Genomic DNA, 15,689 nt, shown 5'->3' with positions numbered 1-15,689 from the left:
CCCTTACAACTATAAATATAATGAGAAAAATGAAAACTCCATAGAGGCCGCTGTTAAGCCACTATGTATATATCATTTGGTATGGCAGCAGTATTTTAGTGGCATGGGCCATCAACATCTTGTATTGTCAAACTTATAGCAGGAAAGCCAAACTATTAGTAGTGATCTTAGGTAGATTGTCTGTTTAAATGAACTAGATTTACTGTACATTAGCCTTTCTTGTCATACCAAGTAGTGTTTGCTAAAATGAGCAATGAAATATTTTATCCTGTTTATTGATGAATGGCTTATACTTGTAGAACTTTGCGCAGTAGAGGGTGGGTTCATGGGTTCATTTTGTATTGGAGAATGTTGTTGGATTTATATTCCATTCTGTAGTCCTGTTTCTTCAACCATCGTTGTCCTATTTGAAGCCAAAGAATGACATTTATCGATGTTACGATAAATCACAGCATATTGAAATACATTACAAATTTCCATGAACACAGGCCACTGTTTACCTCATCGTGTAAGAAAATCCACATGAGTTGGAGATTAGCATTCAAAAAAACAGAATGTGCATTATTGGTTTTACAGCAGGATTAAATACCACTAATAAGCCTGAGACTGTATATAAAGTTAAACATTTTTTTTAGAACAAAATTACTGTTAAAAGAACAATCAAGCTAATTTTTGTCGAATTATAGTTTTAGTGCACTTTATTGATTTTTGGAAAGAATCCTTTTGCTACTTAACCATCTTAACCTACTATTCTAATAATGGTCTTTTAATTGATTGCGGGCCACTTGAATGCACTTCTGGTTTATGAGTAAACTTGACCCACTTAAAGGGACAGTTTAGTTACTATAACAACTTCATATAAGGTACTTTTTTTAATTTTTATTTTGTCACTAGACCTCTCTCAGCCAATCAGAGCACCCCTACCCTGCGACACGCCACTCTTCTTGAAACTGAGATTTCAGAAGCCGGGGTCAATCTGGGGGGATTTGAATTAAGTGCTGGAGGCTCACATTGGGGTTAAACCATTGAAGAATGGTTTAACCATGGAAGCTAATAGTGAGTCTGAGGGCCTCTTGGCACCAAAACAACTTTATTTAGATTAAGTTGCTACGGTGCTCAGTGTTCCTTTAGCTTGAAATGAAAACAGGATGTTAAGAGGAGGGCAGAATATATAGCCAAGTAAACAAGTCGTGTTACGAGTCTTCAATTTGAAATGGGCAGAGCACTTCACAGAGATGACTTGACTTATTTGTGCTTTAAAATGATAACTTGATCAAAATCAGAGCATGAGGAGAACTGCATTATGTTAGGCTTCTTTTAAAAATAAAATCAAATTCACGAATCACATAAACAGTGTATTTTACAATGGGTAAAATAGATCACATTCTGGAAGTCATATTGTTTTTAAATGAATTGTTCAGAGACAATATTATCTGAATTCACTTTGTGAAATTACAACGTGGCCCCATGTGAAACTGAATTGTTTAACCAGAATTATTGAGATTTATCACAATGACCGCGTGAAAAAAAAAAGTGGTTAACAAGCCTTTTGTACTTTGTTTCCAATTGCATCCTACAAAAACGTTCCTTTACTTGCTTTGCTGAGCAGTCTTAGTTTTGGGCTTCTAAACCCATATCATATTGTCAATTTCAGCAAATTTTGCTCTGCCCACTTTAAATTGACTCCATATATATTTTTATTGAAGGGAAGTCTATTGGAATTTAATTAGATTCTAATTGCTGAAAATTTTTCCAAAGATGAGCCAATTTGAATTGGGTATTGAATATGTAGGATGAAATGTGAAATTAAACCCGGGTAATTTCCTGGACATGGCTGAAGTTGACTTACGGTGAATTTTGGCCCATGTTGGCAATCCGCGAATGCGCATTTTTGATGAATGGATTCACTGAAATTTTAGTAGTCCTTTTCCAAATGGTGTAAATATTGAATTTTAAGCCAGAGGGACAAGGACTGAAAGTAAAAAGGGAGAAGATAAATAAGCTGGTGGGGGTTTAGGGACCATTTCAAACGGGCCTCTGAATTACCAAATGAGTTCTATCAGCAGCTAGTGGTTTAAAATAGGTTTATCAAAGTCTAGTTCAAAGTTTCTAGGCCAGATGTTCTAAATATGTCCCTCAAAGGAACACTATTCCAGGATTAAAGCAAAGGGGACTGACCACACCTGAACCGTTGGTGTGCTTTCACTTTGGTACCTTTGCGCTAGATTTGGGCAGAGTTTAGCAATAAGCAGAAAGTCTTCTGGAAAATAGGGATTTAGTTTTTCTTAAATGTCTGAATAGGTTATGTGTTTTGTTAGGTTAATGCCCTCTCCTTAAATAGTACAATGCGATGGAACATTATCTTTAAAAGCTATAGCCACCAAAAAAAAAAAACCTGATTTATAAAACTGCAAAAAATTATAACATTTTGTCACGAGTTTGCTTACCCGTCTCTTCAAAGACACAATGTTGTCATTATTTTAGATGGTTTTATCACAATCTGTGCCAGTGATTATATCCAAAATGAAGTATTAACAGGCGTTCAATCTGTTACGTGCTCTGACTTAGAATCTGCGAATATCCTACTTGAACATATTTAAAATTACCACCACAGGGAGTTTTAATGTTAATATGGTAGTTTATAGAAGAAATTGCTTGGAATATGATGATTTAAAAGAAAATTACACAATGTATGGACTAAAATCAATACACTTTGGGGTTTTACATTTTTGTGCCAAGGAAATAAATCAAAGAAATGAATCAGAGGATACAATGCAGTGCTAGCAGCTCTAAAGTTTTCCAAATATGTGTACCCTGTGTCTATTCTAAATGGTTATTACATACGCCATAATGATGGTACAGATGTTTCTTTAAATTACCTCATTTTTTTTGTTTTTTTTTGTTTTGTTTTTTAGGATCCATAGTTCAATCAATTGTAAAATATTTTGTAAATTATTTTTTACATATTGCTACTGTCACACTCCAACCAATGTAGTTCATCCCTTCTTCGAAAAAGATATCCTCAAAAACAAATTCACTACATAAAGTTTTAGCAAATGGCATCCCACAATACTGCATTATACGTCTTTGACGTGGAGCTTACGAGCACTGTTATACATTGAATTTGATTACAAAGTGAAAACTTGTGCTACTCATTTTTTTTGTATGTATGTTTTATGTATGTTTAATTTCAGTGAATAGTTGCTTTTATTAAAAAGTGTTTGTGTCAAATTGTGATGAAGAGAAATTCCATTTACATTTTGTCAATAAATATTCCACCTCAAACCAGAAAATGTTTTTGAATCTTGAGCTCTAGAGTACCTTCACTGGATTGCTAGTCTTATAAGAGGCTTATCAAGTAATTTAACTTAAAGTGATCCAGGTCTAATGTTATTGTAACCTTAAAATATACTTGCTTTTCACATGCTAAAAATAATATATCAATCTATAAATGTTTTGCATTTGAAAATATATCCTTGTATAATCATACTGCTTAGTTTAGTGCAGGGACTACTTTACCATATTGGCTTTCTTTTGGAATATTATGCAAAGCTGTGTACTAATTGTTATATAACCTCCAAGGCTTTTGGTACACATTCCTTTTTTTTTTCTTGGCCAAAAAAAGGGCTGGCCAAAAAATACTACAAAAGCATGATTGATGTGTTTTAATCATAGTATCTGTAACTCAGGGTTTTTTTTTTCACTTTTCTTTTTATTAATTCAAATCAAATTCAAAAGCACAGGAAAAAGTTTTATAAAGCAGATTTTTATGACTTTAAATACCCTTTACTACATTCAATCATTTGATGAAATAGTTTGAGCCTATTAGGTTGCACTTTTGTTATAAAATTGCTTTGCACTTCCAATTCACTTTGAATAGAATGGAAATGTTTGTGTGATGTTAATTAACAGTGGGGATTGAATACATTGTGTCTAATTGTGATTGTATCATTAATAAAAAAAAATGAGTGTGTGGAAAATCTGTGCATGGTCTGTCCTCATTCTGGTAAATCAGAAAAAAATATTGGGAACAAGTTTGGTTGCCATCGCATAGAAAACCTAAAAGAACTGTGCTTGTTTAATGTTGCAGTTTTTTCAGTTTTGCTTAAAGGATCACTCCAAGCATCATGGCCACTACAATCCCCACTGTAGTAGTTATGGTGACAGAAGTACCCTGGTCCTGGTCCCCACTAATGAGGCAAACTTTTAAGCAATGGAAACCACAACTGCCACTATTCATTGGCTGAGAGCATCAGCTGACCTCTCTCAGCCAATGAATGCAACAAAGTGTGTACAGAATTTACATTCACCAACCTGGACCTTCTGTTACCCAGTGACGCTGCTTGAGCTACACCTCAAGCAGCAGAGGGGTTACTCTGCTTGTTCAGAGTTTCAAAGTGCATAAAGACTCCAGACACCATGGCCACTTCAATTCACTGAAGTGGTCATGGTACTTGGAGAAATACTTTTAACAAATCGTAAAGATAGCAAGGGTATGAATTGAGCAACATTACTGAAGTCTTCAGATCATCTCAAATACATGAATGCAATAAAGTAACAGGAGAAAATATTTAAAATGCCTCCTGTTAGTTTAACTCTAGTATAACCTATGTATAAAGAGTGGCTGAAACACCATTGTTCTCTTAATTGGGTACACCCTTAACCTCTGAATGGTTATAAAGCTTAGAGTTATCAGGATCACGTAAGGTCCTAAGACGCAGAACTTGGGCACGGCCTAACTAGAGTAAAGAATGGACCGCGTCACATTAGCGGTTAGAGGTGGCCAGCCTCAATACAATATATTAAAGAAGGCAAACAGCCTGAGGAACGGGCTAAAGGAAAGTTTGTGCAAAGGCAGAGGTCAAGGAATAGAGTAACACAAAAAATAGAGGACAAGCTAAGGTCAAAGATAACATAAGCGAACACCAGGACATGCCAAACTTTAGATACCAGGAACACAATCTAAGCAAAAGCACTCTCAGCTCACCATAATGGAAACCATGACAGGGAAAGGTTCTGTATCTGTTAAATGATTAAACTGGTTTAGGGATTTTCTCATTGGCTAGCATCAGTTTTACACGTATTCCAGCAATCCATAACCCTTTACATTATCACCCAATTCGACAATTTTTTTTTTTTTTTTTTATTGTATTCTGATTACTCACATATGGTACATTGGTCACATTTGTATGGTAAAGTTATATATGGTAGAATCCATCAATACAACTCTACTCCAAAGTACAATATATACATTAATAATGTGTCTAACATTTTGATGTACAATGTCATGGGTCTGGTATACAATTACAGCAGGGCTTGACAATTTTGATTTGAATCTTGGAGCCAGCTTAAAAAAAGGTTAAAGGCCAGTTTTTTAAAAGTTTCAAAGCTTTTTTTTCCCCCCCAACAACAAAATTACAATTCTTAAAGAGACACTATAGTCACTAAGACAGTTCAATGTAGTGGTTCTGGTGTCGATAGCCTATCCCTGCAGGCTTTTCAATGTAAACACAGACTTTTCAGAGGAAAGGCAGTGTTTACATTACTGCCTACTGATACCCCTTGTGGCAGCACCTGCATTTAGCATCTCCACGCTCTGTATGGCGTGGAAAAAAAGGTGAGTATAAACACCATTCCTACGTGATCGGAGGGGGCTAGTCACCTAAACATGCACATTTACACTAATATATACACACACACACTGGCAGACACACTTACAATTATTTGTTTTAATGCAATTCTATTTCACCCTACCTTTGGGAGAGCTGGAGTGGATAGGTTTTCCCTGGGGTCTAGTGGGACAGTAAAAGCTGGGCAGCATTGTGTGCGACGAGGGAGCGGTGATCTCCCTGCTCTGCTCCCTCGTGCGCCGCTTAGTGACGTCCTATTCCGGCTCTGGCAACCGTAAGCGGCGCAAGAAGGAGCAGAGCAGGGAGATCACAGCTCCCTCGCTATCAGCATACAGAACGCACAGCCAGCCACCAGACTGTCCACCTTGGAGGGAACAGTCTCACAAATCCCAGGGTGCCTAGGATTTGTTGAGCCTTGGTTTACAGTAATTGAGAAAAGAAAGGACAAACTAAAGAATATAATAAAAAGGGAGATGCAAAAAAAAAAAAAGGGTGAGTGGGGATTTTGCAAAATAGTAATGCCTGTCTAACATAGACTCGTTGCAAGTGCCATTGCTTTTAGGATCGCGAGGAAACAGCGGCTAACTCAGTAGTCCTAGAGGCCCATTCATAATGTCAAATAGTTTTTTTTGTATTAGTATTAGTCAAATTGTTTAGTATGGAGCCGTGCCAGGCTCTATGAAAATAACCTCAAGGTGCCAGTACTGGCTTCGGTAGGTGTCCACGGGTAAGGCAGGCAGGTGAAGTTAAGAAACAATTTATTGGAAAATTAAAAACTGGACATATATAAAGCAGCGTGTACTAAACAAATATACACTACCGCACAATGTCCTTGTAATACAGCAATAAAAAATACAGCATACGCATTTCGACATGAAAGTCTTCCTCAGTGCCATGTTGATAGATGCTCTGTGTTCACAATTTATGTGATCCAGTTGATTGCTGAAATTGATTCACCTGCCGATCGGGTCGCAGTCACTTCCGGTTGGCGTCGTAATGATGTCACCTCCGGTCCTTTATATAACTGATTTCTCTAATGGGAAGTACAGCAATGTCAATATTGGGAATGGGCAAAGTTGCCCTTACCTGGCGTAATGCAATGTCTACAGTGACACTTGGATTAGGTATTGTAAACGTGTTAAAATGCATAATAGCAAATAAACCAATGTTAATACAAATAAAACATAGTAAATATAGTTATTTCATCTTAATGATAAGTACTGCTGGAAATGTAAAAATTAAGTAAGATAAAATCATAGATTGTTAAAAATGTTTTATTGATTATAAAAATATATATATTTTTATGTGAATTATAGAAAATTATAAAACGATTCCTTACTTTATAAAAAAAAAAAAAATTAAATCTAAATTCAGGCCATAAGGGCTTAATGTCTCCAACTCAAATATCCATTTTGTTTCATTAGAGCATGCAATTGGCATGCTGACTGCAGGAATGTACACCAGAGCTGTTGCCCGTGAATTGAATGTTTATTGTGGCCAGCCTATGGCACACCTTTGCAATAATCATCCTGTCTAATCAGAATCTTGATATGCCACACCTGTGAGGTGGATGGATTATCTCGGCAAAGGAGAAGTGCTCACTAACACAGATTTAGACAGATTTGTGAACAATATTCAAGAGAAATAGGCCTTTTGTGTACATAGAAAAAGTCTTAGATCTTTGAGTTCAGCTCATGAAAAATGCGGGCAAAACCAAAAGTGTTGCGGTTATAATTTTGTTCAGTATAATTTGCCTGAAAAAGGTCCAGCAAATTTTTCAAAATGAACAACCTAAGAACGTGAGGTGGTCTCTTCGACAATTTAGAAGGAAAGCTCTCTCAATCTATTTAGTGATGTGTCAGCGAAGTTTATCTCTGTGACATTGAGTTTGTAATCAGAATTTGTGTTAATAGGTTAGGGAGAGAGTCAACAGAATATCGTCTGCAAACAAATCGAGTTTGTATTCCCCAGTCCCCAGGGCTATACTATGAATGGATGAGTCTGATCTTATCACAACTGCTAGCGCCTCCAAAGTTAAAACATATAGCAAGGCCAACAAGGGGCACATTTAGCATGGGCAATTCGTGATATAAAAGGTATCAAAGAGAAAACTAGCATTCAATGCACTGGCTTAGGGGCCTGCGGATAACGCGTGTATTGAATCAAGAAATAAGGATGGAAAGTTAGTTTTCAACAATACTGCGTCTAAGAAGAGCAAATTTAGGCAATGGAATGTCTTTTTCTCCATCTATGGACACTAGGAATTCCTCTGTTTAAAGTTGTTGTTTTTTGCCACTATGCATTAAACGTATGACCTCATGGGTATTGTCTGATCCTTGTCTACCTTAAATGAACCCAATCTGGTCATAAAGAAGGGAGGATTTTGTTTAGCCTTAGTGCCTGAATCTTGGAGTACAGCTATAAATCTGTATTTAAAAGCCCCATTGGGTGAGAATGTTGGCATTGAGTTTGGGATGTATCTGGTTTGGGGAGTGTCACAACACAGGGACATTTCTTGTGGCAAAGTTGCAGATTCAGTGGCATCTAAAAAGGCTACGTGTGGTAACTGAATGTGCGAGAATTTTTTTATAGTAGGAGTTTGGGAACCGATCAGTGCCAGATGCTTTATGGCTGGAAGTGTGCGAACGGCTTTGGCTACCTCCTCAGAGGTTATTGGGGCTTGTGGTATCTCGTTCTGGGCTGTGGATAAACTTGGTAGTGGAATATCCTGTAAGTATCTCTCTGATGATTCTTGGTATTGTTCTATTGTCTCCGTATCATTTTATAGGAAATGCAATGTTTCAAAATATTTAGTAAAGGTGTCTAAGGTGACTAATGTCTTTTGGTGATCACCTTATCATCCGTTGAAGTGTGTAGGAAGTTTTTTTTTTATTGGATTATTTAGCATTCAACCATTGTGCTTGCCAGCTCTGTTGCCTTCAGTGTACTGGGTCGCTTTCAACTTTTACAGTTCATTGCCCATTTTTGTAAGGTATGGGCATTAATTTGTGTTTTTATTTCTGTAATCTGGGATTGGAGAACAGGGCTGGCTATTTCCTGGTTATTCTTAAGATCTTAAGATCGTAAAGCTTTTTATGTAGGGTGTTGAATTTGGTGAGCAAAGCTCTTTTTAGTGTGGACCTTGTCTGGATCAAGAGCCCTTGTAACACAGGTTTGTGAGCCTGTCACACGGTGGTCGGTGAATCCCCTGTTAAATTCAAATCAAAATATTCCTGCAGGGCAACTTCTAAAGATTCTATGAATGACGTGTCATTAGAGAGTGTTTCGTTTAACCTCCATGGGCTTCCGTGTGTGTAGTCATAGACATCCTTAAGTATCAAAATGATGGGAGCATGATCTGACCATTGTATCGTGCCTATTGTGCAATATAGTTGTTGGTCTAGGTGTGTGCTTAGAATCAAAAAACTATTGATACAAAAGTATGTGTTATGGAGAAAAGTATGTGTAGTTCCTTTCTACAGGATGAAACACCCTCCAAGCATCATACGAAGTATTGACAGTTAAGAGTTTTAATAGAGGTTGTACCTCTTGACCGGGAAATTTAGGCTCCTAATGTTGTGACGGTATACCTTCATAATCAACCCACAATCAGAACAATGATCTCAAGGATTTCCTCCTAGTGCTAAGGCTGACCTGTGGAGTGATTTAGCAGTGGTGGGTTAGGTGACATAAGTGTAAATGCAGAGAGACAATTCCTAATAGTGAGGGATTGTAATCTGAGTATAGGAACATCTTTCGCTAGCCCTCTGGAAAGGGAAAAGAAATAGTATTGAGGAAATAATAAAACCACCAGTGAACATTTGCCAAATCTTAGGCAGTGTATCAAAGTTACGGTACATTGTGAGATCATGGTAACAGCAATTGAGTTGAGCCGCTAGCCCAATATGTATCAATCGGAGAGCTAGTCATGCTCCATTCCAGTGTTATCGTTTACACAAGACATTTAGAAGTTGTAAGGCACGCATTGCCTGTTTAACCCCTTAAGGACCAAGCTTCTGGAATAAAAGGGAATCATGACATGTCACACGTCATGTGTCCTTAAGGGGTTAAACCTGTTTTTGCATTTTTAATTGTTTTTGTATTTTCCATTTTTGTCATATACAACCTTTGAACAACTTGAGGGTTAGATGGATATGTGTGTGTGTTAGATGCAACCTACACACCCGTCGTCTGCCCATCGCTATGGTCTATGCCCTTTGTGACAGAAGCTCCCTTGCCATGGCTTTTGGAGAGGCTTAAAGGCCAGCCTCTTACCCACAGACTATGGACCTGGTCCCAGGACTCCCTAAAAAGAGTCCCTAAAAGAATCAATGGACAAGTTATTGATTGTTACTTAAGAACTCTGCTGTGCCCTCTGTTGACTGTCTAGAAGTGTGTTAATTTGCATAAGATTTGTATGCAAAGTACGGCAACCAAATAATAAAAATAATAATAATGCATATATATCTGCTTTATTTTTTAACTCTGTGAGTCCCTGAAGCCCCTTCTTCAGTATAGCACCCTGTGGTTTCTAGTAATTGAGTGTGTTCCTTCTTTTGGGGTAATCTTTCTTTCTATTGGCCTCTCTCCTATCCACACTTTGCCTTGGATTGGCTGGCTGCTGTTTGTTTCCTCCCCTTTATTCGTGTTTCCTTTCACTCTGCCTGTACAGAGAATTTACTGTCTCTCCCCTCACCAGCAAACTATTGGTAACGCCTTCAATTCAAGATGGGTCTGTTGGTAGTATGTGATTAGCACTAATGTGAAAAGTGTTGTTGTGTACGCTCCCCTGTCTGAAATGTGTGATGAAAACACTGTTGATTTACATATGAATATGAAATATTTTAATCACAAGTTAACGATAAAATATAGGTAATACATATACATGCTCATAAATGGGAGATCAATGGTTATCTACAATTTTATATATATATATATATATATCTATGGTACTTTAAATTGTGCATTTACCTTTACTTGAACATTACTATATGTGTATAGTATTTGTGTGGGCATTTATGACAGTGGTGATTTTTCTGTTGGGCAATTTTTAAGCGTTTTTTTTCTTTCATTTGTGCTTTTTTCATAGATTCAACGTTTATATCCTGTTATTGGCCCTGCTTCTGTGTAATATCAGTTTGGTGAACAACTATCTGACTCACAATATTTTTACCTTTCAGCATCCTTGGTCACATTTACCAGTGTTCCTCCATCGCTCACTTTTACTGTGCAACAAAGCATGCTGTGACCGCACTCACTGAGGGAATCAGACAAGAGCTTAGAGAGACAAAGAGCCGCATTCGTGTAACGGTAAGTGCAAATCAGTAGCTCTGCTAAAAGTAGGAAATTCTGTGAATATAATTAAAACAACAACAATTTAACAAACAAATTTAACTGGTTTTTATATTGAAAATTATTTACCATGTTTTAAAATAAACTGTATAGTAAGAGTTTGGAATAGTATTACATGTTTAAATACGGACAAGCAGCTTACAAAGTTATGGGTAAACTCATTTGTCTTAACATATTGCATCCTATTCAGTTTTGTTTTAAAGATATGTTTTTGTGAAATGTCTATATGATGTTTTGTGAAACGTGAAATGCGTTGGCTTATTTGTCATATTTATAGTAGAATTCTGAATAGACGTGCAAAGACTGGACAACTTCCAACCTTATCCTTCCAGCGGAAGGTGCTGCTGAGTGCAAAAAACACATGGATCCTTCCGCGCTCTTGACCCCTCCTAGATCCTGCCCTTTTTAATTCCCTTAACTTCACTACTCATGCACACAAGAAAAAAATCTGCATAATTATTAATTCTACACTGCAACTGAATTTGAATGGTCAGTTAATGTGGAAATTACACAAATTAACAAAACACTGAATCACCTGTATCTTGTTTCATATTGTTTCATGTGGTGCTAGATTTTAAAAGAAAATAGATCTGTCTGTCTTCTATCTATCTGTCTGTCCGTCTATCCACCTAGTGTAGCTTCAGTGGAACGTGCCTGCTAGTTTCACTGTTTTCCATGGTGAGTGCCCCACTTTAGCACTTTTCACCACTTTTTCAGAACTAGACACTTTGATAAATCTCAAAACCCAATAATAGCGTTGCGCTTTCCATTCATTAAAGTAGAGAGTACAGAGTAGTTAGCAGCAATCATTCTTTCGGCAATGCCTAGTTAATGATAAGGTAGTGGTACCACCTTGTGAGGTGGGATGTAACAGTGAAAAACACAAAAAGTAAAAACATAAAAATTAAGGTCTAAACAATGTATATATATAAAAAAATCTATCTGCAGGGGGCAGGGCTGGGCCTGACATCCAAGATGGCGGAGAGCGTTAGTCTTAAACTCGCATTGGCTTGCATTAAAACACAATTATCAATCTGTGTCACCCACTCTTCCACTTGCACGAAAGTACCACACTGCAGAACTAGCTAGTAGTCCCTCTTCTAGGCTGCTTGGAGTTTATTCCAATTTGCTGTCCATACACCCGGGGCTCTTCCGTGTGTCGGAGAACTCACGGGCACATGATCCCACCATCGAGAAGTGGAGGATCCATGGACCATGGGCACTAACCCTCTTCAAGGCCTGGTATGGGGATAGCCTATCTACTTACATTGGACAGCAGGAAAACCAGCAATTACTGCTCAATCTAATGGAGGAAGGACGGGTAAACCAACCTAGCTTGGAGCTGGACTTAAACGATCCGTTTTCCTGGCACTGGAGGGTCCGTCTCCCTCCCACCCACCAATCCCCGGTTACTGAAGGGGTGAAAACCCCTTCAGTCACTTACCTGAGGCAGCGGCGATGTCCCTCTCCGCTGTCTCCTCCTCCGCGCCGCTCCTCCTCTTCATTGCGTCGGCCGGTGGGCGAGACTGATCCCGCCCACCGGCCGAGGAGACCTAATGCGCACGCGCGACAATGCCGCGCATGCGCATTACGTCTCCCCATAGGAAAGCATTGAAAAATAATTTCAATGCTTTCCTATGGGGAAATGAGCAACGCTGGAGGTCCTCACACAACGTGAGGACGTCCAGCGACGCTGTAGCACAGATCTGTGCTATGAAGGAGGAAGTGACCTCTAGTGGCTGTCTAGTAGACAGCCACTAGAGGTGGAGTTAACCCTGCAAGTTAATTATTGCAGTTTATAAAAAAACTGCAATAATTACACTTGCAGGGTTAAGAGTAGTGGGAGTTGGCACCCAGACCACTCCAATGGGCAGAAGTGGTCTGGGTGCCTGGAGTGTCCCTTTAATCTTGGGACCTACCCAAGGCATAGGGTGATTAAACCTCTTAACACGCCAAAAGCAACATCTTAGAAAATTTTTATCTTATGTATTTTACAATGTGCTTCTTGTACTCCTGCCTAATGTCCATTGGTACTATAATACTTCCATGGTCGGATAAAATTGCATGATTTCTTTTTCTCTACAAACTCTATACAGACATTTCCTCTTGTCAGTATTCTTGTTCTACCTTTGTTTTCCATGATATAAAAAAGTGCAGTGCGTGTGACCTTTCATGTTTCATAGTTGGTTACATAGGCTGAAAAGAGACATGTGCCCATCAAGTTCAGCCTTCCTCAGATTCGTTTTTTTGCTGTTGATCCAAAAGAATGCAAAACCCCCAGTTTTAAGCACTTCCAATTTTGCAACAAACTAGGGGGAAAAAATCCTTCTTGACCCCAGAATAGCAGTCAGATTTATCCTTGGATCAAGAAGCTATTACCCTACATAGAAAAATGATATTCTTGAATATTCTATTTTTGCAAGTATTCATCTAGTTGTTGTTTAAACATCTGTACGGACACCGATAAAACCACTTCTTCAGGCAGATAATTCTATATCCTTATTGTTCTTAGGTAAAAAACAGTTCCTTTGCCTTAGACTAAATCTTCTTACTTCCAGTCTAAACACATGACCTCATGTCCTATGTAAAGTCCTGTTTGTGAATAGACTTCCACACAATGGTTTGTATTGGACACGGATATATTTGTATACTGCTTTCATGTCCCCTCTGAGGCGATGGTTTTGTAAACTAAAGAGGATTACATTTGTTAACCTTTCTTCATAGCTAAAATGTTCCATTCCTTATAATAATTTTGTAGCCCACCTCTGCATTCTTTCTAGTGCCATAATATCTTTCTTTAGAACAAGTGCCCAAAATCGCATTGCATATTCAATATGTGGTCTTACCTGCGATTTATAAGGAGGCAAAATAATATTCTCATCCCGAGAATGAATGCCCTTTTTCATGCCTGATAATACCTTACTGTCCTTAGTCACTGCTCATTGACATAGCACATTGTTGCATAGTTTGTTGTCTATGTAATTATCTTGACATGTTTATTATATATTCTTGCTGAAACTTGTGATTACTCCATGCACTGAACAAAATATGGAATAAAAAAAAATTCTATCTGCAGGTGACGATGGTACAGTTTGAATAAGGTTTCGGATATTTTATTTATTACGTTTTCTGTTTTGTTTTTTTATAAAAAAAAAATAAACAGATTTAATCAAAGAATAAAATACAGAGGAATTTTTAAATTAATTTACCTCTCAAATGAACATACGTTGTGCCCAGATTGTCCCCTTTAATTGGTGATTTTAACAGAATGGAGAATTATGGTCCATAATGTATAGCAAGGCATGGAGTAAAGGGTTCTGGTAAAGGATACTATTCAGATTCTGATACGGGGTAGCAGGTCAAAATGGGTGTACCTGGAGTTAGAAGAAATGAATGGGCTAAGAGCACAAGTTTACCACAAGTAATTAAAGGCTCTGACTTTTTTTGTGGGAGTGAGATTTACAGAAAACTTGAGGTTTGGGATCCATTCAATATTGATTGAGTATTGTAATCTACATAAGAGGTTTTAAATAAAACAAACAAAACAGCTGCAATACTCAGCAAATGCTTGCAGACATAGTTAATTACCAAATTACAGCCAAGTAAATGAAAGCAAGAAATACATGGGATAAAATTGCATATTCATAGTAACAGACAGACAACGTGTCTATACCTTTGAAACTCTTGCCTGATTGAAGGATTGTATTCAGATGTTATAACAACAATCTAGATTTGGAGGGTGGACCAGTTATCAAGGAATGTACTTATTTAATATCTCTCCTCCTAGATGTAGCAAATGTCTTTAATAATTATTTTGTTGGATGTGCTACCATCCTGGTTGCTAAGATAATAAATGACACTCATCTTCAGACCGCAAATAAAGATCAGGCCCTGCCAAATCTTCAAAATCCTCATTTAGAGAAATTCAATTTTAGACCTGTGCCTGTTAGTGTCATTAATAAAAATCTTAATAATTTAAAAGTGAAAAACCAGTGTGGACCAGATCAAATTCCAGCAATGTTGCTGAAGTTCAGTGCGCCAGCAATTGCTAAACCTGTCACTACCCTTATCAATGAATCCCTGGTGTCAGGATACATACCCAAACTTTGGAAGACTGCAAAAGTAGTACCTATCCATAAAAGTGGTGACAATACTTTGGTATCTAACTATCGCCCAATATCATTGCTCCCTGTATTGTGAAAAATCTTGAAAAATGTGTCCACACGCAACTATGTGAATATTATCAACGATCAAATTATCTGACCATTGATCAATCAGGCTTTCGTCCAAATCACTCAACTTCGACTGCCTTCTTAAAAGTTTGAAATGACATCCAAATTGGCATGGAACAAGGAGACTTAACAAGAGCTATCTTCCTTGATTTTGCCAAGACCTTTGACACAGTAGACCACGGCACTCTTTTGCAAAAACGTAAAAACTCAGACATTGATGATCGTCCGCAAATCTGGTTTCTATTGTACGTTTCAGACCGATTGCAATATGTGGCCATTTCTGATAGCGCTTCCCTCCCCCCTTCGAGTCACGTGTGGTGTTCCCCAAGGCTCCATACTCGGCCCCCTGCTATTCACATTATTTCTAAATGATCTGCCTAACCTCAACTGTACACATGTATGCAGACGACACTGTAATCTACGCTAGTAAACCCAAGCTACCGCAGCTTGAGGCTGTGCTCCAAAACCAATTCAC

At 37.9% G+C, this 15,689-nt stretch overlaps 1 protein-coding gene across 1 annotated transcript in view; it reads left to right on the top strand.

Annotated features, from left to right (window-relative positions):
• DHRS11 (dehydrogenase/reductase 11) overlaps window positions 1–15,689 on the top strand; it is a 162,407-nt gene that overhangs the window by 124,499 nt on the left and 22,219 nt on the right. The window contains exon 4 of the mRNA XM_063452063.1: window positions 10,811–10,940. Coding sequence (XP_063308133.1) covers window positions 10,811–10,940 — 130 coding nt within the window. The remainder of the gene's footprint in view (window positions 1–10,810; window positions 10,941–15,689) is intronic.

This window comes from Pelobates fuscus, chromosome 1 (assembly GCF_036172605.1).
Source record: "Pelobates fuscus isolate aPelFus1 chromosome 1, aPelFus1.pri, whole genome shotgun sequence".
Classification (NCBI taxonomy): Eukaryota; Metazoa; Chordata; class Amphibia; order Anura; family Pelobatidae; genus Pelobates; species Pelobates fuscus.
The sequence above is the reverse complement of the archived record's forward strand: the minus strand, read 5'-3'. Positions and strand labels throughout refer to the sequence as shown.